The sequence below is a fragment of the Melanerpes formicivorus genome, unplaced genomic scaffold (genome assembly GCF_026170545.1).
Source record: "Melanerpes formicivorus ecotype bairdi unplaced genomic scaffold, bMelFor1.0.p_v2 SCAF_3, whole genome shotgun sequence".
Classification (NCBI taxonomy): domain Eukaryota; kingdom Metazoa; phylum Chordata; class Aves; order Piciformes; family Picidae; genus Melanerpes; species Melanerpes formicivorus.
The window spans coordinates 387,526-414,103 of NW_027142355.1; the positions used below are offsets into that span (position 1 = coordinate 387,526).

General features: G+C 48.8%; 1 protein-coding gene across 1 annotated transcript in view; it reads left to right on the forward strand.

The window, feature by feature from the left end:
* The window catches only part of TRHDE (thyrotropin releasing hormone degrading enzyme), a 299,761-nt gene that overhangs the window by 194,611 nt on the left and 78,572 nt on the right, over nucleotides 1–26,578 (forward strand). The window contains exon 10 of the mRNA XM_068164774.1: nucleotides 23,580–23,668. Coding sequence (XP_068020875.1) covers nucleotides 23,580–23,668 — 89 coding nt within the window. The remainder of the gene's footprint in view (nucleotides 1–23,579; nucleotides 23,669–26,578) is intronic.

Below are 26,578 nucleotides of genomic sequence, written 5' to 3' on the forward strand. Positions count from 1 at the left end.
TCTCACACCCTACATCTGGTGCCTCTCCCCTCCTTTTGATTTTTGGCACACTCCATGAAGTGCTTTGGAATGTGGGTGGAAGGTCTGATACTTCCAGAGTGATTCTTTGGAGCGAGGTCTCCCCGCTCACACACCAAGCAGTCAGATGTAACTCTGTACCAGATAAGGACCTCACTTGATCTGGGAAGCAGCCAAAAGCTGAGCTGTACATCTGGACAAGGCAAGGACTTCCAACTTTTGCCATTTTCCCAGCCAGCCAAACTGGCCTTTGTAGGAACTGTTGCACTGACTGAAGTCAGGAGGCACTTACAAATCTCTGCCCCTACCCTTTTGCCACTTCTCAGATTGTTTCCTTCCTGCTCCCAGCTGACTCCATACGCTTCCATGTACTCCATACATCCAGAGGCAAGCTGACATTCCTGGTGGATTCTAGGGCACCCTCATCTTATTGTTTAAAGCAGCTGTGGGATTGTATTTTAAGGCCAAGAATGTAGAGCCAGTGCTGGAGAATTACCAGAGAAGAGCTTCTGTGTTCACCTATTCATGCTCAGCAGGGAAGAGGGCACACTGCCCACCCCCAGTACCCTCTGCTGGCTTAGTGGATTTAAATGATCCAAAGGTGACATTTAATACCAAAATTTGCTTGAGACATCTGGAGCTTATAGAAAATCTCCATAGAGTAAGGCCTAAAAATATAGCTACCTTCACTGGGAAAGCTGTGGAAGTCGGTTATCCTTTTTTAGAGCATGAATGTTGGGGGGCTCAAACATGACACACAGTGCAGAGCTGCTTGTCTGGCTCTGTGGGAGCAGCCCAGCAGGGTGTTAAGCATCTGTTTAATTTCTGAGCTGAAATGAGTTCCTTTTGTGAGAAAGAGATACAGCAGGAGGATGCAGACTGTTGGAAGCGTTCGTGACTCACAGTTCAGTGCAGTGTGAGATGGGTTCTCCCCTATTCACTTGGAAATGTCTTTTGTGCAAGGGTATGTGTGTGTGAGGTAATGTGAGTGGATTTTACTACTCAGAAGAGCAGAGATGGTTGGGTTTCTGATTGATTGAAACAGACATGATAAGCCTGTTAAGCATCATACAGGCTTTCTTAAGTAGATTTGCTAGCTCCTCAGTACTGCTTGTACTAACTGCTGTAATTCATGAGTGAAGACAAGCAGGTGCATAAATGGTCTGTAGGATGGAACAGCAGGGCTGATGTGGTGGATTGACCCTGCCTGCGTGCCAGTTGCTCACCAAAGCCACTCTGTCACTCCCACTCCTCAGCTGGCCAGGGGACAACAGAAACAATGACAGGCTTGTGGGTGGAAAGGAGGACACTGAGAGTTCAGCACCAATTACTGGCATGGGATAAACAGACTTGACCTGGGAAAATTAATTCATTACCAATTAACATCAGAGAAAGGTAATGGCAAATGAAACCTCACCCCACTCCTCCCTTTTTCCTGGGCTCAACTTCACTCCTAATTTCTCTACCTCCTCCCCCTGAGCAGTGAAGATGTTCAGGGAATGGAGGTTGCAGCCTGTGTCTCTGCCTCTCTTTCCTCCTCAGGGGAAGGACCTCTCACGCTCTTCCCCCACTCCAGTGTGTGGTCTCTCCCATGGGAGGCAGTTCTCCATGAGCTTCTCCAACATGAGTCCTTCCAGTGTGGGTCCCTTGCAAGGCCACAAGTCCTGCCAGCAGGTGTGCTCCAGCATGAGCTCCTCTGTGGGTGCACGGGTTCTGCCAGGAGCCTACCACAGCACCGCCTCCTGGAAGTGCAGTGGCTTCTTTGGGGCATCTACCTGCTCTGGCACTGGGACCTCCACAGGCTGCAGATGGATATCTGCTCCTCTGTTAACCTCCATCTTATCACAGATATAATTTCTAAACATTAGCCACAAGATTTGGTGCTGTGGAGAGCACAGAGGAAGATGCCAGTGGGAGCCCTGACAGGAGTTTCCTGCCCTGAGAGGCAGCACAATCCCTGTTGTACCTATCTCCTTTGGCAAGCTGGTGGTGCTTGCTGCTTCCATGGCCTCTTAACCACAAGTGGAAAGCAATCCCCTTGCCCAGGGAGGGCCTTGCAGCTGGAGTGTTTATTCCAACCAGTTAGGTGATGAAGCTACTAGTTTGATGCTTCCCAGTTGAGGGTAGTTGAAAGCAGCATTATGTAAGTAAAGATGACAGAGAAGAGGAGCCATAGCTTTTTAGCAGGATATCCCTCTGCCATTGCCTTCTCATCCATCAGTTTCTGTTCAAGTCCTTTGCCTTAGCTGTAAATTAGTGCCCAGGCTGTTCCTAGCATTGACCATGCAGCTTGGTGGTGCCCTCCCCACAGGCACCTGGGGCTCTGTGGCACTACGTGTTCTGTCCTGCCATCAGCTGAGGGAGACAAAACCAACACTGACATACTGGAAATGACCTTCATCTTTCTGCCAACAGGGAGCTAGGTAGCCTTCAGGCTTTGGGGGGATCTTTGTGTGTCTGTTTGGGTTTCTTTTGGTTGGTTGGTTGGTTGGTGTGAGTGGGTTGGTTGGTTTTAATTCCTTTATTGCTTTTGTTTGTTTGTTTGGTTGGTTGGTTTGTGAGGGGGTTTGTTTGGGGGGTTGGTTGGTTGGTTGGTTGGTGTGGGTGGGTTGGTTGGTTTTAATTCCTTTATTGCTTTTGTTTGGTTGGTTGGTTGGTTGGTTTGTGAGGGGGTTTGTTTGGGGGGTTGGTTGGTTGGTTGGTTGGTTGGTGGAGCTTTTGTTTCATTTTTTGTTTGGTTTCTTTGTGTGTGGTTTGTGGAGCTTTTGGCTTGATTATTTGGGGGGTTTATGTTTGGTTTGTGGGGTTTTTGTTTGATTATTTGTTTGGTTTCTGTGTGTGTGGTTTGTGGAGCTTTTTGTTTGGTTATTTGGGGTTTTTTGGTTGGTTTGTGGCTTTTTTATGTGATTTTTGTGTTTATTTGTTTGGTTTGTGGAGGTTTTGTTTTATTTTTTGTTTATTTGGTGGGTTGGTTTGGGGAGGCTTGGGGGGGGGGGGTAGTTTGGTTTGGTGTGGTTTTTGCTTTTTCCCATTGACAAAGCCCTGTTGCTTCAGTTACTGTGAGAGCAGTGCTCAGGGGAAGTCACACTGCTGTGATGTCATTAACTATTCCATGATACATTACCTTGAGTCTGTTTGTTTGTTGGTGCCATTGGCAGAGCTGCAGTTGTTGTGAGGGGATACCGAGGGGCCAGTGTTTGCAGCAGGACACAAAAGGAGGTGCTCACTGGGCTGGAAGCACCATGCTGACAGGCATCTGCTCAGCACTGTTGCAGGCTGCACTGCTCTGGCTGGTTCTGCAGGTGGCTCTGGTCAGGAAGCTGGCAGGGGGTTGCTGACCTGCAGCGGGGGCCAGGTAGCGCAGTCAGATGCGGTGGGAGGCACAGGGGTGCGGAGATCCTGCTGGCTGTGGAGATGTCACTTACCAGCAGCCTCATTCACAGTCCAATAAAGTTGGTGCTCATCTCTCCTATGTGAGCCATGAATTAGGCATTGGATGCCTGGCTCCCTGGGGGACCATCCCAGGCACTGCAAATAACAGGGAGCAAATGGTATTTATGCCACGTTTGAGGCCATGCTCTGTCAGGGCAGGCAGCATTTGGCTTTCATGGGGTACTTCATCAGTGGATTAATGGTGAGGATCATTTGAAACCCTGTAAAGAGCAGAGGTGCACAAAACACAGCAAAATGGACGGGCCCAGGCCTTTCCAGGAGTTTATCATCTAAAGAGACAACACAATATGCACTGGAAGGCTCCAGGGAGGGCTCTGAAAGCATCCATCTGCCACAGAGTCTGTATTTGTCCAGAGGTGGGGCTGTAGCTTGGCATGGCACCACATTAAGTGCCAGGTCTATTGCCTTCAAAATGATGAGTTTAAGCTTCTGGTTCAGACCCTCTCTAGGCAGATTTAACTTTGCCTTACTTGGGAAAGAGTTACTTCAGAAGAGGTCTCTCAGCTGTCTCTGCTGCATAAGGAATGTAAATAAAGAGGCAGTGGAATATTTCAGTACTATTCTAGTTTCATAACATGCCTGTGCTTTTCTTTATGCAGCAATTAGCTCTTAAAAATGAACTGTGGAGTAGGAGAGTTATTTTTTTCCCCCCCTCTGAAATCATATAGAGGAATAGAGAAGCAGCAAGCAGATTCTTCTAAGGGATAAACAGCACCACTGAAGTTTGTTGATGCTTTTGGCAGTGGTTGGCTTCTGGTTCTGCCTAGTCCATTACTGTAAGTGTCTTTAGTTTGACTGCAAAAGGGAGTGCTTGCATAGAGCTGATTTTCCCATCTCCTGTATGGTTGGACTCATTCCCTCTATAACTGCAGAGCAATGGTGGAGCAGTGGATGTGGTTTATCTTGATTTCAGTGAAGCGTTTGACACTGTCGTCCACAGCATCCTTGCAGCTGAGCTGAGGCAGTGTGGTCTGGATGACCAGGGAGTGAGGTGGATGGGAACTGGTTGAAGGGAAGAAGTCAGAGAGTTGTGGTCAATGGGACAGAGTCTGGTTGGAGGCCTGTGTCTGGTGGAGTCCCTCTGGGGTCAGTACTGGGACTAGAGCTGGTCAATATCTCCATCAATGACCTGGATAAGGGCACAGAGAGCACTGTCAGCAAGTTTGCTGCTGACACCAAATTGTGGAGTGGCTGCCACAGGAGGTTGTGCTGCCATGCAAGCCAGACTGAGACAGGCTGAGAGCTGGCAGGGGGAAATGGAATGAAACAGAGCAATGGCAGAGTCTTGCACCTGAGAAGCAACAACCCCATGAAGCAGGAGAGGTTGGGGAGTGAGCTGTTGGAGAGCAGTGAAGGGGGAAGAGACCTGGGGGTCCTGGTGGATGGGAGGTTGAGCATGAGCCAGCAATGTGCTCTGGTGGCCAAGAAGGCCAAGGGCATCCTGGGGTGGGTTAGAAGGGCTGTGGGCAGTAGGTCAGAGAGGTTCTCCTCCCTCTCTACTCTGCCCTGCTGAGGCCACATCTGGAATATTGTGTCTCAGTTCAAGAGGGACAGTCCAGTGTAGAGTGACAGAGATGATCAGAAGAGTGGAAGAGCTTCCTTATGAGGAGAGCCTGAGGGAGCTGAGGGCTCTGGAGCTTGGAGAGGAGGAGTCTGAGGGTGACCTCATTGCTGCTGATAAAGCTGTGCAGAGTGAGTGCCCAGAGGCTGGAGCCAGGCTCTGCTGGGGGATGCCCAATGCCAGCACAAGGGGCAGTGGTGGAAGCTGAGGCAGAGGAAGCTCCATGGAACCAGGAGGGAAATGTTTTCCCTGTGAGGGTGCCAGAGCCCTGGAGCAGGCTGCCCAGTGGGGCTGTGGAGTCTCCCTCTCTGGAGCTATTCAAGCCCTGCCTTGATGTGTTGCTGTGTGATCTGCTCTAGGTGTTTCTGCTCTGGCAGGGGGGGTTGAGCTTTGGAGGTGCCTCCCAGCCCCTAAGACAGTGATGCTGTGAGTGTGTGTACCGTGTTTTGAGGGACATTTGTCGAGCAACTGATTTATTTGTGTGTGTAGCATTGACTGTGTGGCGTGCTGGGCCCTCACGTTTGGCCTGGAATTATGGAAGGCATACATTTTCACTGCTTTGCAGAGTGAGCATAGATTTTCCTTGACACCTGTGCCTTGCCATGATTTATAGTTCTCATTTTATGAGAGAATAAAACTAACAATGACAAACTCGGTTCCTGGGAGCGCCGCTCCTCCCAGGGGCCGAGAGCGCCAGCTTGGGTTTGAATGTCCAAGCCTCTGCTCCCTGCAATCTTTCAGGAGCAATTTCAGCTTAGCCAAGCAAAAGTTTCCAACTCCTGTAATAGCTGGATAATTCAGACTCTTCCCCCACATCACAGCCCTTTGGTTGTGTATAGGCTGAGCCCCAGCCTGCTGCATAGCCTTGTGAGAGCAGCCTGTGCCCTTCCACCACGGGGCTGCAAGGGAAGAGGTGATATTCCATTCGACAGGGTTCAGTAGGTTTCCCTGCTGACAGAGAAAATGATGACTTTAAGGCACCAGCCTCATCCATCATTACAAGAATTGCTCACAGATATGACAAGAGATTTGATGAAAAATAATCTGTGGTCTAGACAATAAACCAATCAGCTGTGATGAAATCCATAAACCTTTCATAAACTGTCCTGGGGAGCAGACCAAAGCTTCCTGCTCAGAACTTTTGCCTTTTAAAAGTATGCAGAGCTTGCCACTTTGAAACTTGGAACAAGAACCTTCCCCATGTTAGCACAGTAATGAAGTTGATGTTGCTGAGGTAACATTCACTTGAATAGTGTTCTTATCATGCATGTGGTTCCTGCAGCTAATCTTTGCTTGCTCCTGATAATATCCTAAAGGGAAATGTCTTGCTAGGTGTTGAACACAGCTAGCTGGGAAGCAAGAGGAGAAAGGAAGAGGTACAAATGAGGTTACAGGCAGAGTATAAGCCCTGTGAGGAGAGGCTGAGGGAGCTGGGGTTGCTTAGCCTGGAGAAGAGGAGGCTCAGGGGAGACCTCATTGCTCTCTACAACTACCTGAAGGGAGGTTGTAGACAGGTGGGGGTTGATCTCTTCTCCCAGGCAAGCAGCACCAGAACAAGAGGACACAGTCTCAAGCTGTGCCAGGGGAGGTTTAGGCTGGAGGTGAGGAGAAAGTTCTTCCCAGCAAGAGAGATTTGCCACTGGAATGTGCTGCCCAGGGAGGTGGTGGAGTCACCATCCCTGGAAGTGTTCAGAAAAGGCTTGGATGTGGCACTTGGAGCCATGCTTTAGTTGTCAGGAGGTGTTAGGTGTTAGGTATTAGGTAATAGGTTGGACTTGATGATCTTTTCCAACCTGGTTAATTCTGTTCTATTCTGTTCTTTTCTATCTCTGAGGTCTTTTCAACCTGGTTGATTCTATGATTCTATTTGTATGTGCTGTAGTGTGGTAACCCTTAGTGTGGTTGGGTGAGGGAAAGCTGAGCAGTGCCAGCCAGGAGCACGACCGTCAAAACTGCAGGTGTACAGGTTCATGGGCCCCACACCAGGAGGTAATTGCAACAACTGAAAGACGTCATGGTGGGCAGCATGTTCGCCCAGCCTAGGGTGAACAAGGTGGACAGTTGGCTGAGGGATTTATTTCCTTTCAAGTCTCTTCTGCATTTCCTACACAAAGCTCATCTATCCAGGTTTCACACACACAAAAAGGGGCTGAGCTTGTCCCTTTACTGGTAAAGGTTTGAATAATAAAAGCATAGCTTTGTTTGGCTCTTGCCAGGCATATTCTGACTTATTTGTGTGACAATATCACCTTAGCAGCGAGGAGGAGCTTATTCTGTCCCCAGGTCAGCCGAGGGGCTGGTTAAACACAAAGCACAATGGTAAGAGCAGAAGGGGAAGGCTGCTCAGTATCTTTGAGTTCTTCTTGGAGCAACTGTAGCATATGGGGTGTTAATTATGCACTAAAAGGGACCATAATATGGACAAATGCTGTTCTGTGAGCTGAGCAAAAGAGCCTAACAAAAGTAAAGAGGAAAAGAAGTACTGATTTGCCTCCCTGTCTCTGGGACCTATCCTCTCATCTTCCATTTGCTTATGTCCTTTGAATGTGTTGTGCTTATGCTTTCATCTTTACTGTCCCTGAAAGGCTATGCTTCCATCAGTGTTTCTACTAGAAACAGCTTTTGTGTTGCTGCCTAGGAAGTAAGTGGCTGTGGTGCTTTGGTTCATCTGGACTGTCCTGAGCCTCTCTCTGTCTCAGCTGTAATAATGCTGAAGGGAACAGGCTCCAGGAGAGAAAGGTGCTGGCCTTAGAAGAAATGGAATTCACAGGAATGAGATGAAAGGACTCCTTTGTGGAGCACAGAACTGCGTGAGCACAGCCAGGCATCCATCAGAGCAGTTGGTTGGCTGGGCAGCAGGCACTTGGAAACTCTCCTTCTTGCAGAAGGGTGAGAAAGGCTGGGAGGCTTCGTCTCTGTGCCTGTGCACTGCTGCTTAGTAGAGGACAGCTCTCTGACATCAGTAGGGCTTTGCCTTCGGTGTGCACAAGGACAGCCCATAAGCAGCCTGGGAGAGGACAGGGCAGTGCTGTACAGGTCCTCCAAACAAGTAATCAGAGGAGCTGCTGCTGTGAGGGACCTGGAGGCAGCCTGCCTGGGCTGTGGGCAGGAGAAGGGTCTGCTGTGGGGTGCTGCTGTTAGCCAGCCCAATGCTTGTGCCACACATTGCCTGCTGCAGCTGCATTTTCATTCTTTTCTGTAGAAGCCACCAGTGTCCAGCAGGAGCAGGGAGGGCACTGTGCCCTGGCACTCAGCTAATGGACAAGCAGCTGAAGAGGAGCCAGCAGTGTGCCCAGGGGGCACACTGAAAGCCAAAGGCATCCTGGCTGGGATCAGCAATGCTGTGTCTAGCAGGAGCAGGGAGGGGATTGTCCCCTGGCACTCAACTCTGGGCAGGCCACACCTCCAGTGCTGTGTCCAGCTTTGTGCACCTCAGGACAAGAGAGATGTGGAGGTGCTTCTGGAGCCAGGGCAGAGGAGGGCAAGGAAGTTGGGAAGGGCCTGGAGAATAGATCTGATGAGGAGCAACTGAAGGAGCTGGGGCTGGTTAGTGTGAAAGAGAGGAGGCTGAGGGGAGACCTCCTGGCTCTCTACAGCTCCCTGCAAGGAGGTTGTGGAGAGGTTGGTGCTGGTCTCTGCTCCCAGCTCATTAGTGACAGCACAAGAGGGAATGGCCTCAAGCTGCCCCTGGGGAGGTTCAGACTGGACATTAGGAAAGCTTTTTTTCAGGCAAGAGTGGTGAGGGCTTGGAATGTGCTGGGCAGGGAGGTGGTGGAGTCCCCAAGGCTGGCTGTGTTTGCAGGTGGTTTGGCTGTGGTGCTTGGGGCTGTGGTTTAGGGGTGAGCCTTGCAGAGCAGGGCTCTGGGTTGGCCTTGGTGATCCCTTTGGGTCTTTCCCAACCTGAATGTTTCTATGATTCTGAGATTTCTGTGAAAATCTTCTGTTTTGCCTTTTTTATTCTTTAGAGGCTTCTTTGGTTGTTGCATTATCATTAAATCATAATAGGAAGTGCTCTTAAAGTTTGTGTCTGTGCACATTAGTGCTGCTGTCTGCTCAGCAAGGTTTGGCTGCTAACAAAAACCTCAGAAACACTAGCTGGAATTTAACACTTTAGTTCCAAAACCATTCCACAGCTTCTGGTTGTGAGAAATGCTTCTCCCTAGGCTCTATTTGGTTTGGCTGACCTGCAGTTAATTCTCCCCAAAGCATCCTTCAAGTGCTGTGTTTTGCAGCAGTGGTTGATAACACAGCAGTGTTTTGGCTACTGCAGAGCAAGTATCCAGGCTCTGTTCTTCCAACACTTCCCTGCCCCAAGAGTGTAGTGAGGGGTGGGCAAGATGCAGGGAGGGGACATGGCTGGGGCAGCTGACCCAGACTAGCCAAAGGGGTACTCTGTGCCATGTGAGGTCAGCTCAGGTGTAAGGATGAAGTGAAAGGAGGAAGTCTGGGGATTTGTCCATGGTGTCTGTCCTGCAGAGGAACCACCAGGCTTAGAGAGCCCTGCTGCCCAAGACCAACCCCATGCTGCTGGTGGGCAGCAGAGATTAGCATCTCTCTGCCTCTCTGCTTTCACTTCCATGCTGTCTGTGGCTTTTGCTTATCATTTTGCTGTTATCTTAGAGACGGCTTTTGTTATATTTTCTCCCCTCCCCTGTCCATCTAAAGGGGAGTGATGGAGAAGCTTTGGTATGCATTTGGTCATCTACTAGATCAGATTGCTCAGAGCCCCACTGAGCCTGACTTTGAAAACCTCCAGGGAAGGAGCCTCAACCACCTCCCTGGGCAACCTGTTCCAGTGTTCCACCACCCTCATGGTGAAGAATTTCTCCCTGATATCCAATTAGAATCTGCCCTTCTATAGTGTGAAGCCATTGTCTCTGGTCCTGCCCCTGCAGACCTTTGCAAACAGTCTCTCTGCATCCTTCTTGCAGCCCCTTCAGGTACTGGCAGGCTGCTCTTAGGTCTGCCTGAAGCCTTATCTTCTTCCCCTCAGCCTGTCCTCACAGGAGAGGTGCTCCAACCCCCTGATCATTTTTGTGGCCCTCCTCTGGGCATTCTCCACCAGCTGCATGTAATAGTTCCCCTCAGATGCAACTATCAACTGCTATTTTAGACTCTGCCAATCCAGTTGCCTTTTTTAGCATCATTTTAAAGTGAAAGCATAAATAAGAGACAATTAGATGAAATGAGCACTGCAAATAAAGAAGCTTGCCATCAGGGACAAGTAACCTCCAGAGTCTTAGCATCTTTCAAGGCTAAATACAAGCTTCCTAGTCACCCTCTCACACAATTCTAAATGTTTCTCCAAACTTTAACTGTTACTCAGTTCCTGGCAGTATAATTTGTGTTGAAAACTCCAATGGGCTCACCTTCCACATCTCCAGGTTTTGCTTCCCTCTGAAACATGTATTAGGTGGATCCAGCTGCTCATCTAATCAGAGCCTTTGAAAGCATCAGGCAAAGCAGATGAATTGTAGTAGTTAAAAGGCAGAACTGCTCTACAAATTGATTTCTGCTCACCTATGAGGCATCTGTTAAGTTGGCTTCTATTAAAACCTTGCAATGCTCTTCAGAAAACTAAGCCCCCTGGTGCAAAACCCATCCAGATGGACTAAGGGCTGAAGCCATCCTCTCCCTGGCACCATCTTTCAAGAGCTGACCCTGTTGGCTTGTTTCAGTTGGTAGGTTGCTCTCATTCAAGAATTGAATTCCTCCACAGGTGAGGCATTGATGAAGGAGAAAGCTCAGGGAGGTTTTGACCCTGCTGGGTAAAAATGGTAATGTGCAAAGCATTAATGTCTGAGGAGCTTTGTTGGAATGGAATGGAATGGAATGCAATGCAATGCAATGCAATGCAATGGAATAGACCAGACCAGGTTGGAAGAGACCTTCAAGATCATTGTGTCCAACCTATCATCCAACACCACCCAACCAAGTAAACCATGGCACCAAGCACCCCATCAAGTCTCCTCCTGAACACCTCCAGTGATGGTGACTCCACCACCTCCCCAGGCAGCCCATTCCAATGGGCAATCACTCTCTCTGTGTAGAACTTCCTCCTAACTTCCAGCCTAAACCTCCCCTGGCACAGCCTGAGACTGTATCCTCTTGCTCTGGTGCTGGTTGCCAGGGAGAAGAGACCAAGCCCCACCTGGCTACAACCTCCCTTCAGGTAGTTGTAGAGAGCAATAAGGTCACCACTGAGTCTCCTCCTCTCCAGGCTAAGCAACCCCAGCTCCCTCAGCCTCTCCTCACAGGGCTGTGCTCCAGACCCCTCACCAACTTTCTTGCCCTTCTCTGGACTCGTTCTAGCAAGTCAACCTCCTTCCTAAACTGAGGGGCCCAGAACTGGACACAGGACTCCAAGTGTGGCCTAACCAGTGCAGTGTACAGGGGCAGAATGACCTCCCTGCTCCTGCTGGCCACACTGTTCCTGTTGCAGGCCAGGATGCCATTGGCCTTCTTGGCCACCTGGGCACACTGCAGGCTCATGTTCAGCCTACCATCAACCAGCACCCTTCTTAGACAATCCTGCAAGAGTGGTGATGATTTGTTTGATAACTAAAGACAGTCTCATCCATCAGTAGCTCACCTTGACAGCAGCAAATGGTTTGCAGTGAGCCCTGGAAACATGGAATGGAGAGACCAAGAAGCTGTCATGCTGTGCTAATATTTTTAGTCCTATTTGAAGAGTTGCCTTTATTATTTGACCAGAATAGACAACTATTTCTTCCATAAGTCACCTGTGCTGGGGGTGTGTAAAACAGCTCAGTGTCACTCTTTTTTCTTTTCTTTTAAATGAGATTGTTGAGTCAGAACAAGCTTGGAATAAAAGCAGAATACTGGGGCAGGCTGTCCAGGGTGGGTGTGGAGCCTCCCTCTCTGGAGATACTCAGAAGCCACCTGGATGTGTTCCTGTGTGACCTGCTCTAGGTGCTCCTGCTCTGGCAGGGGGTTGGACTGGATGAGCTTTGGAGGTCCCTTCCAGCCCCTGATATTCTGTGATTCTATGATTACGTGGCTCCTAACTCCATTCTATCTAGACTGATGGATGAAAAATGCAGTCTGTGTGAAAGTCAGAGCTCTCTGAAGTCTATGCTGGAACACTGTCTTTAATTTACAGAGTCCACCAAACCCCAACCTCATCCCTTGCTGGTACAAAGGGGCTAGAAACGTTTCTGCTCAGCATGGTCCTGAATGATCTTGGAGTGAACAGCACCACAGTCTTGCAGTCTCTTTCCAGTGGGTCAGGTAGTCACTGGCACTCATTTCTCTGCTGCTCTCTTTACCTTATCTTACCTTTTTCTTCTTGGTCATTTTGATAGTTGTGGGTGAGGGGAGAACCCCTGGGACCCCAGGATCCCAACCTTAGCAGCATTTCCTTTCCTCATTTTGCTCAAGTCCAGCATCCCCACAATGAAGGTGGTGTAGCACACTTACTGTGTCCTGCTCTCTTCATGTCCTAGCTGCATGCACAGCCACAGTCAGAAGTTGTCTGCTGGACTTGTGACGATCCTGCCCTGTCCAGTTCTGACACCAGCAGGCCTTCTCCAGCTAATAAAACCTATGTGCTCTCCTTCCGGGTTGCAAGTTGGCAAACTGCAGCTTCTCATTTAATAAGAAAGTCTGCTGCTCTCTCTCTTTCATTCCACTTGCAGGGGACTGCAGCTGAATCAGTTACCTTTACCAGTGTCCTTCACCTGCTTCTCCTTGTTGCACTGAACTTACTGTTCTCACTCTGAACACAGGGATTCAAATCATGCTTGGCATATGCAGATGACCAGTGGAGAACTCCAAGTCGTGCTCACAGAACCACAGAAGGTTAGAGGTTGGAAGGGACCTCCAGAGATCATAGAGTACAAAGTACAACCCTGTGCCTAAAGCAGCATCACCCAGGGCAGTCCACACAGGAATGCATCCAGGTGGGGTTGGAAAGGCTCCGCAGAAGGAGACTCCACAACCTCTCTGGGCAGCCTGCTCCAGGGCTCCAACACCCTCACACCAAAGAAGTTTCTCCTCATCTTGAGGACAAACAGATCATAGATTCATAGAATGGTTTAGGTGCTCAGTAGATCTCAGTTCCTTCAGGTTGTTCCCCTTTATTAATTTTTCATCTCACATTTGCCTTTGCTACAAAGTTAGTTAAACCTTCTCTTCCTGCCTGCTATCTTCTGTGCTGAGTAAGGTACAAGTAGTCCCCTGACACCCTGCCTCACTGTGGGAGGTGGAATGGAATGGAATGGAATGGAATGGAATGGAATGGAATGGAATGGAATGGACCAGGTTGGAAAATACCTTTGAGATCAAGTCCAACCCATCACCCAACACCATCTAATCAACTAAACTGTGGCACAAAGTGCCTCATTCAGGCTCTTCCTAAACACCTCCAGTGATGGTGACTCCGCCACCTCCCTGGGCAGCACATTCCAATGGCCAATTACTCTTTCTGGGAAGAATACTTGTGAGAGTAGGAAGAGCATTTTCTGTGGTGTGTGCCTGTGGGCACAGCCTCCCTTCCCTTCACTGACATGTACTAAATCTAATGAAACCTCTCTGTCCTGCGGCCTTGTGAGAATGAGATTCACAGCACTCATACACTGTCCTCTGCTTAGCCATTAAACAGAACTCACGCTCTGCAGCATCACACTTCACCAAAGTGTCTGATCTCCTGTCATGCACATGGGCTTCTCCTGGAACCCAGGATGCTTTTTACTGAGTGAGATACTGTACTGCATAATAACCTGGGGAGGTGGCTAGGGTGCTTTGAAATTCTCTTTCCAAAGACAGCTCCTGGCAAGCATGGTTTGCAACATGCTACCCTGCTGCTGCTGTGTTCTCCATGGCTGTAGCAGGAAGCTCCTGTGCTGTTCCAACAACTTGCACTGCTTTCCCACTAGCTACCTTATGTCTACTTGTGCTCTCAGCCTTGGAAGAAATCCTTCCAGGTGTCATGGCAACAAGACTCACAGTTTTGTAGGTTGGCTGATTATACCTTCAGGTTTTCCAGTAACAATTTACCTTTGAACCCTCCACTCTCTTAATATTCAAAATTCACTGAAAGCAAAGACCTTCTCTTGCCTTCTTTTTGCATTTTGCTTGACAAGGAGAAGAAATGAGAAATCTCTACTGGTTTAATGTCCAGGCTTGACACTATCCTTTAGTTAGTTCATGTTAGCAACTTTCTGTGCCCTTTATTTTATGATAAGCTCCAGCGTTATTAGCCAGAAAACTTTTGCAGCCACACAGCTAAATGCTTGGCCATTCTTTGTACTTCTCTGCATGTCAGCCAAGTGCACAACTGAAGTGAAAATACAAATCCCTCATTCTTAGGTTTCATTCTGTTCTGTAAGACTTCCTTGCTTTCAAGCAGGTCACATTTTCTCCTTGAATGTTGTGTCCTTTGGTCCGTGAGGTCGCAATGATGTGAGTTGGTGTGCGTGGCTCATGGCCAGGTATCCCCTCATTAAGAAATGCCCCTGGCAGCATCCTGACTTCATCAAGGAATCATCACTGTGGGCAAGGGCCACAACTGGAGGGTGTCTCCTCTTCACACTCAGTGCTACTGCCCCGAGGGTATGTCTCTGTGCACAAGAAGCTTCAGCATTCACCAGCTGGAGAGCTGAGAATGGGAAACTAGTGGCAGTGTTCTCATCTGCAGCCACTCTGGATGTGCCAGACTTTTACCTTGGACTGAAGAGACAGAGTTGGTGTTTTGGGCATGAAGTTCTGGTGGTTAAAACGGGGAGGCAGGTGTTTCAACCGCGGAGCTTTACTCGTGGCTCTTCTTTGTGTCCTTTTTACTTTTGCATCACTCTTGTGTCTCCCATTATCTCCGTGGTAAATAGCTTTAATCATAGCCTTCAGTGAGATCCTGGGAGGTTGTTAGGCTCTCAACATGCTTTGCAGAGATTAGTAAGTGTTAACAGATGAGCAAGAAACGGATTCCCATCCCACAGAAAATTTCCGCATATCAAAACATTTCCCTCTACTGAATCAGGACAAAATTTGAAGCAAAAAGTGGCTTAGAAATTCCATCTCGATTCTGTAATGTCAGTGCTTTACATTTCAGCTTCACTCCTGTTCACTTCCCCCTTCAATTAACTTCTGTTTCCAGCTGAAGTTCATTTTGGAATCAGCAAACTGCAAGTTTTTCCAGCAGCAGTTATAAAGTGTTTCAGCAGTTCTGCTTTTAAGTGCTGGGTTTCAATCTCTGTGCCGGAGCCTTCTCTTCCCTTGCAAGCAGCTTGGCTTTTAAAAACTGGCTTTTTGTGTGTAGCAATGCAAGCTTTGCCAGGGAAAGTCATGGTGAGTTGTGGGAGGTATCACTGTCAGAACGGAGTGAATGGGGAAGCCCATTTTCTGGGCCCCTCAGTTTAGGAAGGAGGTTGACTTGCTGGAGCGTGTCCAGAGAAGGGCAACGAAGTTGGTGAGGTGTCTGGAGCACAGCCCTGTGAGGAGAGGCTGAGGGAGCTGGGGTTGCTTAGCCTGGAGAAGAGGAGGCTCAGGGGTGACCTTATTGCTGTCTCCAACTACCTGAAGGGGGATTGTAGACAGGCAGAGGTTGGTCTCTTCTCCCAGGCAACCAGCACCAGAACAAGAGGACACAATCTCAAGCAGCACCAGGGGAGATTTAGGCTGGAGGTTAGGAGGAAGTTCTACACAGAGAGAGTGATTGCCCATTGGAATGGGCTGCCTGGGGAGGTGGAGGAGTCACCATCACTGGAGGTGTTCAGGAGGAGACTTGATGGGGTGCTTGGTGCCATGGGTTAGTTGATTAGGTGGTGTTGGATGATAGGTTGGACACAATGATCTTGAAGGTCTCTTCCAACCTGGTCTGGTCTATTCTATTCTATTCTATTCTATTCTATTCTATTCTATTCTATTCTATTCTATTTTGCTTGCACAGGTGATTGGTGCCATTGGAGGTGCCCTCAGGTCCCTTACTTGACCTGGTGCTGCACTACATGGGCAGGAGCTCTGCCACATCTTATGGCCTCAAGTATTGGGATGTGCTGCCCAGGGAGGTGGTGGAGTCACAGTCCCTGGAGGTGTTCAAGAAAGGCTTGGATGTGGCACTTGGAGCCATGGTTTAGTTGTCAGGAGGTGTTGGGTATTAGGTAATAGGTTGGACTCGATGATCTCTGAGGTCTTTTCCAAGCTGGTTGACTCTATGATTCCAAGTACCCTACAGGGGCTGATTTGACGCCACCTTGCTCAAGTGAATTCAGCCCAGAGAAGCTGAGTTGCAGAAGAGTGATGACTGAGCTTTCACAGCTGCCAGCTGATGGGTCCATAATGCTGTTTTTCCAGGCTGGCATAGTATGGAATACTCAGAATCTAATTTCTCAGCCCAATAATACCTTTGAAGGTACAAACAGCTTTTGGTGTTCAGCTTCTCTGAAAACAGTGGATGTGCTGGAAGGTGTCCAGAGAAGGGCCGCGAGGATGAGCAGAGGGCTGGAGCACCTCTCCTGTGAGGACAGACTGAGAGAGTTGGGGCTGTTCAGTCTGGAGAAGAGAAGGCTCTGAGGTGACCTCATTGTGGCCTTCCAGTATCTGAAGGGGGCTACAAGAAGGCTGGGGAGGGACTGCTCAGGATCTCAGGTAGTGCTAGGACTAGGGGGAATGGAATGAAGCTGGAGGTGGGGAGATTCAGGCTGGAGGTGAGGAGGAAGTTCTTCCCCATGAGAGTGGTGAAGCCCTGGAATGGGTTGTCCAGGGAGGTAGTTGGGGCCCCATCCCTGGAGGTGTTTAACCCAGGCTGGCTGAGGCTCTGGCCAGGGTTCTGGCAGGGGTGTCCCTGCCCATGGCAGGGGGGTTGGAACTCGATGATCCTTGTGGTCCTTTCCAACCCTGACTGATACTATGATACTAAGTTCCATAGATGCTTGCGGTAGGAGGGATTAGGCAGAAGAGCAAGTGGCAAATCATTGAGGACAAAAAGCAGATGACAAATCATTCATCACATGTGGCCTGACTGGCTGTGTGTGATGCCCCTCGGTGGACAGCCTTTGTGTCCTCCTCTGATTTCATTTGCTGCCTACCATGAAACTATGTTCCTGCGTTCTTAGCACATCTGAGCTGTGTCTCCTAAGGCCTCTGCCCACCTGTATCATTCTGTAATTGCCACTACACTTGAAAATAGTGATGCTTGTTAGACCCTGCTAAGAGGCAGTCTACTTAATTTGGTTTTGTCACCTATTATCCTGATGCTGGATGTACTGGGCTAGGCTTGTTTGTTTGTCTGAAGCCTGCACACTGCTCTGCTCCTCTACCTTGTCACAGTTCTCCTTTCATTTTCCAGCTCAGTATACAATCAAAGGCTATTAATTGCTGCCTTCTCCATCTAGCTGCATCTATCCTCCTGTCATTTTCACTCTTTTTTAATTATTTTGGCAGCTTCCTCATTAAAGGTTGCAGAAGGAAATAATCAGTACTTGAAGAAGAGGGAAGAACTCAGTTAAAACAAGTAAAACCCAAAAGTGAGAGGTTAACTGGTTGATTTTCTCACTGGAGGGTGATCATCCATTACACTCTTGGGGGGTTTTCTCCTAAGTCATATAATGAAGGGCAGGAAAGGGTGGGGTGGGAGCTTCTGGGCATAGGAAGTTTGCAGGGGTAGTAAACCCAAGAGTTAATTTCCAGGGTTACAGAGGTATCCCTCAGTGCTGGCTGACGTGAAGACAAAATGACCAACAAAGCCTAACGTTGATAGTGAGGGGGAAAAGAGTCCTGGCTGAAGTGCTGCAGAAGCTGCTCTCCCTGAGGAGAGAGTTCTTGGAGGTGTGTAGGTGATATTCAGTTGTGTTAGGAGGACGTGGGCTGAAAAGAACCTAGCCCCGGGTGGACAAGGAAACCTGACCCAAGTGGGCAGAGAAGCTTGGCCCCTGCCCAGGGAGAAGGGCCCCCAGGCCAAAATCTATTCGACTCCCACTGCCTGCCCTCGACCCTGTTTAAGGGAAAGCCATTTCCTGCCTCTCTCTCTTGTCCTGCCCTCACCTCTCTGACACCCTGCTGCTGTGGTAGCCTTGTGGCTGGGGCCTGTGCCGCTCTGGTCCAGACTCCTACGGCACTGCATCTAAAGAGAATCCTTTTGGCATCCACAGAATCCTTTGCCAGCTGCATCTGGTTCTGTATACAGTTTTGTTTACCCTTTTTCATTATGCCTTTGTAACCTTCCTTTACTCAAATGCCTTTTATATTTTGCCTAACTTAACCTTTTCACTTCCAAATCGAGTCAAGACTCTTGCTTTTGTCATTGTACCTCTCTTTTCTCCTGCTGCCCAATATGCTTTTCCCTAACAGGGAAGGAAAGGGGAGAGGGGAGGCAACCTAGAGCTGTTACATTTGGGGCTTTGGGGCTAGCAGAAAAGCTAAACCACAACATCAGGAAACATCAGCTGGAGTGTGCAGACACAGCCAAGAGAGTAGGGTAGGGATTAGCAGGAAAGGAGCATTAAAAACAACATCAAGCATGTAGGAGAGAAGAGAATGGTACCACTCTCAACCATCCCAGGCAGACCTTTAGAGCACTGAGGGCAGGCCTGGCTTTTTACCCTGGAAAAAAAGCATAGCAGATAGAGGAAATATGGAAGTGGTCTGTAGGAAGGATTCTATATGGTTTCTGCATAAAGAACAGATAGATCCGAAATCTTGAATGCAGAGGTCTGTAAAGCAGAAGGATATAGAGAGAGATGTGGCCTTGATGATCTCAAAAGTCTTTTCCAACCTGGTCTGGTCTGGTCTATTCTATTCTATTCTATTCTATTCTATTCTATTCTATTCTATTCTATTCTATTCTATTCTATTCTATTCTGCTCTGCTCTGCTCTGCTCTGCTCTGCTCTGCTCTGCTCTACTCTACTCTACTCTACTCTACTCCACTCTACTCCACTCTATTCTATTCTATATCCTATCATATCCTATCTTACTTCCATGTGATTGTGCACTTCCTCTCCCATCCAAGAAGCAGGGAAGCTGAGCTGTGTTGTGTGCTTTGAGGTGCAGAAGTTCTATACCTGAGGCACTCACATCACTTGTGCGCTCCTTGTAGTGCAGCCAGAGATGATGAGCTTCTGGATGTGGAGCAGGAGTCTTAATTGTTCAGTGAGTGATGGCTGGGGATGGCTGAACTTCTGTGTTGAGTTCTGAATTCAGGGGACAACTGTCACTGGCAGAGCATGGCATTTGCTGCTGGTAGTGGGTGGAAGCTTGGCACGTTCTGGTTACGAGGAAGTTGCGCCCAGAACTGTAGACAATACTCCAGGTCCAGCCTCACCAGGACAGAAAGGGAGGAGAACCTCCCTCAGCCAGCTGGCCACACTCTTTTTAATGCACCCCACTTAATTCTATTAGCTGTCACTTTATTTATGCTACCTTTCAACAGGATCCCCCTTTCCTACATGGCTTTATGAGTGACCAGTGCTGTGCTCAGAACCATTCACATTCACCTTGCCTGTTCCAATTTCAGATGTCTCTTCTCCTCCTCCTGGGAGCTGGTTCCCTACATTCCTGCAATAGCCCCTAGTTTTGGCACAATGAAGTGTGCTACCTCTAGCTCCCTGATAAGGTGATCAGAGCTGTACCCAGAGGGACAATTGTGTCGGAATGGCTCTGAGGCTCAGTGGCATCTCGGGCAGATTGGACACGCAGCTCATCAGCTCCGTTTCACCCAGGGGCTGAATGTGCTGCCTGCAAACATGTTCTTGAGGGGAGGAGAACCAAAGGGGTTGCTTCCAGTCCTGCTGCCTTAGTCACTGGGCCCTCAGGGCTAGACTCTTCACTCTAAGTGATTTGTCACAGCACACATGGCCAGGAGGAAGAGGATGTTTTCCCCTGGTCAAACACACACAGGGAGCACACTGCTGGTGGTCCCAACATAGAACCAGTAAATAAAAGACCTGCACTACTACAGAGCAGAAGGAAAACAGACAAATGGGCTCCTTTTTTGCCTCTTTTCTGTGTGACCTAGGACAATGTGCCAAAAATGGTTTGCTGCTTCTGGAGCCAGGCCAGAGGAGGGGGAAGGAAGCTGGGAAGGGCCTGGAGAATGAATCTGATGAAGAGCAACTGAAGGAGCTGGGGATGGTTAGTGTGAAAGAGAGGAGGCTGAGGGGAGACCTCCTGGCTCTCTACAGCTCCCTGCAAGGAGGTTGTGGAGAGGTTGGTGCTGGTCTCTTTTCCCAGGTCATTAGTGACAGAAGAAGAGGGAATGGCCTCAAGCTGCCCCTGGGGAGGTTCAGACTGGACATTAGGAAAGCTTTTTTTCAGGCAAGAGTGGTGAGGGCTTGGAATGTGCTGCCCAGGGAGGTGGTGGAGTCCCCAAGGCTGGCTGTGTTTGCAGGTGGTTTGGCTGTGGTGCTTGGGGCTGTGGTTTAGGGGTGAGGCTTGCAGGGCAGGGTTCTGGTTGGCCTTGGTGATCCTTTTGGGCCTTTTCCAACCTGAATGTTTCTGTGATTCTTCCTAATCACAGCTGGAGAACACAGTCCATACAGGTAACTCAGAAATGATGTGCAGGAGAGGCCATCCTAAGGAAAATTCTTGGCAGGTGATACATCTGCCTCATATACATCTAGCAAAGGTGTTTGCAGCAGCAGCAGTTTCACTGAGAATGAAAAGGCCTGGAAGGGCAAAGCAGATTAACAGAGAGAGAACAGCAGCAGTCAAGTAGGAAAAATTGTTTCTGCAGATGCCTGGTAAAAGGAGGTCTGTGGTTCACCAGGTAAACCAACAACCGAGAGGATAACATTTGAAGGTTCTGGAGTGTGCCCAGAGCATCAGGATGTCTCATCCTGAGGAGATAGAAGTTGCATCTACCAGTAACAATCTTCCCAACTAATTCCATCCTTGTTTTCTGAGGAAGGGTGGCTTGTGTGACTCCTCTTCCACAGCTCCATCACCTTTCAGAGAAGGGTCTGTCCCTATTTCAGTAATTGCAGGGAACATAAAATAATAGGGAATACAAAACTATTGTCTGCAATAGTGCTGCACTGTACACAAGGCCCCCCTGTGAAGTTCCTTCTGACAGCTGTCCACCTGTGTATGTGTGCTTGGATGAGGTACAGAGGCAGCTCTCATTGTCTCTTGGGCTGCACTAACTTTGCCCTTGGGAGCTGCACTCAAGAGTTACAAACTTACCATGCAAATGCAGTGCTCTCTTTATTTGTCATATCCCAAAGTTCCTGTCCTTTCAAACAGTGTCTGAGCTTCTTGCTGAGAGCTGCCTTATGTTTCTCCATCGTGGTTTGCCAGCATCTGTTTCATTCTGGAGAGGCAAGAGTTTGGAGCTGGCTGTGTTTGTGAAGATGATGCATTTCCTAGAAGCCTTTTTGGACAGGCTCTCAAGCACTCGTGGGTGTTTAGAGAGCTGTGAGGTGTTTGAAGGAGTGTGAATATTCTCCAGTGCCTCACTCCTCAGCATCTTCTGCCTGCCCTTACCTGTTGAACCCAGAAGCTAACTGCTGCCGTAGCAGAAGCAGCAGGACACAAGCCATGTTTTCATCTCATGAATCCAGTTCACAGTCCAGAGTGTTAGTTAAACCAACAATGAAGATCCCTTTGTGTAAAGAGCCCAGACTGAGAGCTGAGAAGCTGATGCACCACTGGGCTTCCTTTCCTGCTAGCTGTGCAGTGGAGAGTGGCAGTGTCAGCACGAGGAGTGGGCAGGCTGATAAAGGCAGTAGCATCTCCGAATGCCACAGCTTGATTATCCAAAGCCTGTGCTCATGTGGAGTGTGTCTTCAGCGCCTGAGTAGAGCTAACAATTTTCCCTGTATGCCATGACAGCAGTATTCAGAGGATCCAGAATCACATGGGGCCTTTTTGCTTCTGCCATATGGCAATAAATGCCATGTTTGCTTGCCAGTGCCACTCAGAGCTCTTTCAGCTGTACAGCTTCCCAGATAACCTCCCCCTCTCTACTGAATCACTGCTCTATGGACAAGTGTTTCCTGGCACATGCAGTTCTGCTCTGAGCACTGCACGTGGATGGGCAGCTGGGAGCTGGCAGGGCAGGGCTCTGTCCCTCCCTCAGCCTCCAGGTCAGGTCACCAAGGCAGGCTTTGCAACCCAGACTGCATTGACTGCAGCTGTGGCACGTTGGGGTAGTGTCTGTAGTCCAGTGGAGCAGGCTTCTGGGTAAGTGAGAGGAGCAAACCTAAATGTTTTTAGCACCACAGGCTCAGTTTTGCAGTGCTGTGTACTAGTGGGGGAGAAGCTGATGCAGACATCACCCACAGTCATCCTGGCCCATTGTAATGCAATCATTTTAAACTGATGTAACATATTTGATATCACAGTGGTAGTGTGAGGTGATACCTGAGTTGAGGCCATTCTCTTGCCATGCTGCTTTGCTTAACTGCATCTATGCTTTGCAGGCAAAGGTACCACCTGTGCCAGCACTGAGTGCTTCCCCTTGACAGATGTACAAAACAGCATGGCAGGCTTGGGAGGGAAGTCTCTTCTGGCTGCTGAAAGGGTACTTTTAAGAGTTCATGAGTAGAGGTAATGATCACAGGCTCCCAGGATGTCAGGGGTTGGAAGGGACCTCTGGAGTCCAACCCCGCTGCCAGAGCAGGACCATAGAATCCAGCACAGGTCACACAGGAACACATCCAGACAGGGCTGGAAAGGCTCCACAGAAGGAGGCTCCACAACCTCTCTGGGCAGCCTGCCCCAGGGCTCTGGCACCCTCACAATGAAGAAGTTCCTCCTCATGTTGAGGTGGAACCTCCTGTGCTGGAGTTTCCATCCGTTGCCCCTGGTCTAGTGATGATGAAAACAGGCAGGAATTCATCCCTTCCATGCCTCCCCCCAAAGACTGACTTTATACAGTCAGCTCCTGCTGAAGCCTTAGGTAGATTAGAACATCTGTTCCAAGTGAGAGGAACGTGAGGCAGTTGGGGTCCGATTGCAGCGGCTTACCTCCACATCCACATGTAGCAGGGTCTGTCCGCTTTGCTCACATGTGAGTGCTGGCAAATGGGTGAAGGCAGTGGAGATCCATCCCATTTGTTCTGGTTTTATGAAGCAGCAGCAGCAGCTCTAAAGCCCAAGACAGCTTTTAAAGAAGCTGCTAGACAAGTATATTGTTTTTAACCTTTGGAGTCCCTATAAATCAAAGCACGTTTTACCTGCAGCTCCTCTTTCTCGGCGTGAGTGGAACAGAAGGGTTCTTCTTGCTGTGGGAAATGGTCATTCCCTCTTTCCTGAATCATTTTGTCCAATTGGTGTCCAATTAGGAAAACCTTGCCAAAAAAAAACCACAACCCACCGACACCAAACCAAGTCCTGATGTGGTGATGCTGGCCTGTGCCCAATGTTCAATATCCTTTAGGGTTACTATTTTTTTCCCTTAAGATGAATGCCTTTTTGGTTGGTTTATTGCTAACAGCAAATGCATTGCAAAACTCAAAGTACCTTGCTGGAACCCAGGTCTTTAAGCTTCTGCTGAAACTGTGTTTTGATTTCTTTGCCGTTGCTCCCTGATTGCTGTGAGAAGAATCAGTTCGGTATTTTTGTTCTTAGATTCCCCCTCCTTTGTCTTGCAGCTACTTGTGGCAGATTCCATTAACAATTGCAGTAGGAAATACGAGCCACATCTCATCAGAGGCAATTATATGGGTGTCTAACAAATCAGGTAAAAATAAACTTTCCTCCCAGCGGAATCTCGTGAAGCATTCTTGTGTTTTCCTCACCTGTTTCTGTGGAATTGATCCTCGATAATTGGTTGGTTGCTCTCCTCCCACATTTAGATATGTGGCATGAATTAACAACAAAACAGGAGAGCTGGGAAGGGAGGGAGGAGGAATGGAAGGCTGAGCAGCCAGCAGGATTGGCGATTGTCGAAGGAGCCAGGCAGTATGCTGCGGCTCTTCGGCACGGGAACGTGTTCCTGAGGGGTTTGTGTGTAGCAGCACAGAGCAACCCATCGATCGCAGCATCATGAATGCAATTCACTGTATTGATTGGGGGGGGATGTTAACTGTGTTAATATTTCTGTAGCACAGCATCTGACGAGCATGACTTAGCCAATGCAAAGTGTGGAGCAGCCTGGCATTTGTCAACTCTGATCCGCAGTCTGAACTAGGGCCGAGAGATGTTTACTGTTGTGGTGGGTTGAGATTTCCACCCCCCACCACCCGCCCCAACATTAACCTTGCCAGACCAGCTCAGCTGGAAGCAAATGGCAGCTGTGTTTGCAGGCAAAACCACAACCTACAATGGGATGCAAGGAAGATGCACAAAATAGCCAGGAGTTAACAATATTGGACAGATACTTCACAAACACCACGAGAAATCCCCCTGGTCAAGCAGAGCAGGAGAGCTGTCCCTCTGCCCCCCAGCCCCTGTTCCCAAAGGGAGGAAGGAGCAGAGAGAGAGAGCAGTGGTTAGAACTTCACCAAAACTATGCAGCCAGGGTCAGGCAGAAGCAGAGCAGCCTCCCTTCAGAGCATGAAGTGAGCAGAGACCAGAAGAGGGAAGATTGTTTTGGTACAAGCAGTCCTATGGAGGATCTCTCTCCAATGAGATGGTTTAGAATGATCTTTGGGTTTCCTTTTCACACCCAGCAGCGATTCATTTGCAGTTTTCTACCTTTCTGCTTGAAATCTGTGACAACATGTTGAAGGCATTGGCTCAAACCACCACATCTGTCATTAAAAGGTTTCCTTATTGATGTACCAAAGTCTTTTATTACTCTTTTTTTCTATTAGCTCATCAGGTGCTGGACCTCAAAAGAGCATTATTCTCCTTACTGCTTGTTTCCTAACCCTCCTGAGTTTCCTGCACAATGATGATGATAGTTATCGTCCTGAGGACAGTTTGGGCTGGGTACCAGTGGTTTTTTATCACCTCATCAAGGAATCCCTCCATAAAAACCCCATTAAATATTCCTCTATTTCCTCAGTGGTTCATGCTACATTGGCTGACACTTTGGAGCTGCAACTGAAGAGAAGGAGTGAAGCAGTGTAGAGGCATGAATAAAATGATGATAGTGAAGGGAAAAGAAGGATCCATGCATCCCCCTGACGTGTGGGCCACAGAAGGAGCACTGACCCCATCTTGTAAAATTAGAGGGGTACAGAGGGGTTTGTTCTGATAGGAATTTAACTGGAGAGAGGAAAGGGTCAAACCTGCGGGAGCTTGCATTCCCCCCCCCCCCCCATCCCCCTTTTTTTTCTCTTTTATAAGTCACTGAAAGGTGAGAAGTCAGGCAGAGTTTAGCAGCCAGCAGGCCTGACAATGAATGGTGCATGGTCAGTGGAAATCTGAGGGTCCTAACTCTCTACAAGGTACAGGTAATGATCTAGAAATGTACCTGTGGCCAAGGCACCTTTCCTGCCTGGGAAGCCTCCTCTAGTGAGAGCATCCAGGCTCTGCCTCACTGCCTGGAAGCAGCTGACTTTGGCCATGCTTTTGAATATTAACCCTTCCAGGATGCTTCAAAACCTGTTCCCACTGTCACAGTCTGCCTTAACAACCTGCTCTGCTTTTGTCCTTTGGGGCTTGGTTGAACTCTCATTGAAGTTAATAGAAAGATTCCCCCTGACTTCAGGGGGTCGATGATCATCTCACCATGTCATTAGGTTGTACATGCATGCCTCCTTCCCTTCACCCTTGCCTTGCAAGTTCAGTACCTCACTGTTGTCTGCACGGTTGCTTCCTCATTGCCTTTTCCTTGCAGAGCGTTGTGGAGGAACGAGTCCATAAAACAACTGCTCACCCTTTTAAGATCTGCTGCTCCTATTGGAATGCCTTCAGAAAAGGAGCTAATGAATGATGGTGACTGTGAGCAATGCTTTTGGGGTGGCTGCTGTATAGGAATTAAAGAGGAGCTTTTCAGAGTCATCAGCTTCCTGTGTAGCCAATCAATTCCTCTGTGATCTCTTGTCGTTATCCTTGTCCTTCCTCATTGCCTTTGCACTCACTCATTTGCTGTACTTCAGTGAAAACGAGCCTGGAAACTTCTGACTACAGTAAGGATGTCCTTGTCCTTCCATTCGTGCCTGGCTCAGCTGGAGGATTCCATAACCCATAAAGAATCATAGAATCATAGAATGGCTTAGGTTGGAAGGGACCTTAGAGATCATCTACTCCAACCTCCCCACCATGAGCAGGGATGCTTCTGAAGTAGACTTGGCTGCTCAAGGCTAGGAACCCCCCTGGATGTACTCAATGCACCATTCATTGTGCATCCTGCTGGGTATTGTGCTGATAGGAAAGTTTCTGTGCCACTCCTGGAGATTTTCTGCAGCACCTGATGTCTTTGTTTCATGGGGATGTGGGAGGAACTCTGAGGCTTGACAGGATGGTTTCCAGGGTTGATTCCTGTGGATGGGAAGGGTCCCGAAGGCTTTCCTGTTGTGCAAAGGAGACAGTTTCGGGGTTGTCCCTTGAGTCTGGGAGCAGCTGTGCAAGCTGGAGGTGAAACAAACTGTTCCAGAGGATGCTTGGAGGACTGGAAGTGGTCCCATTGTTTTCTAAGTGAGTGTAATTGGGTATGGATACTGAGGTTTGGAGGGAACACTGTTCGTGGCAATGGTTCCCA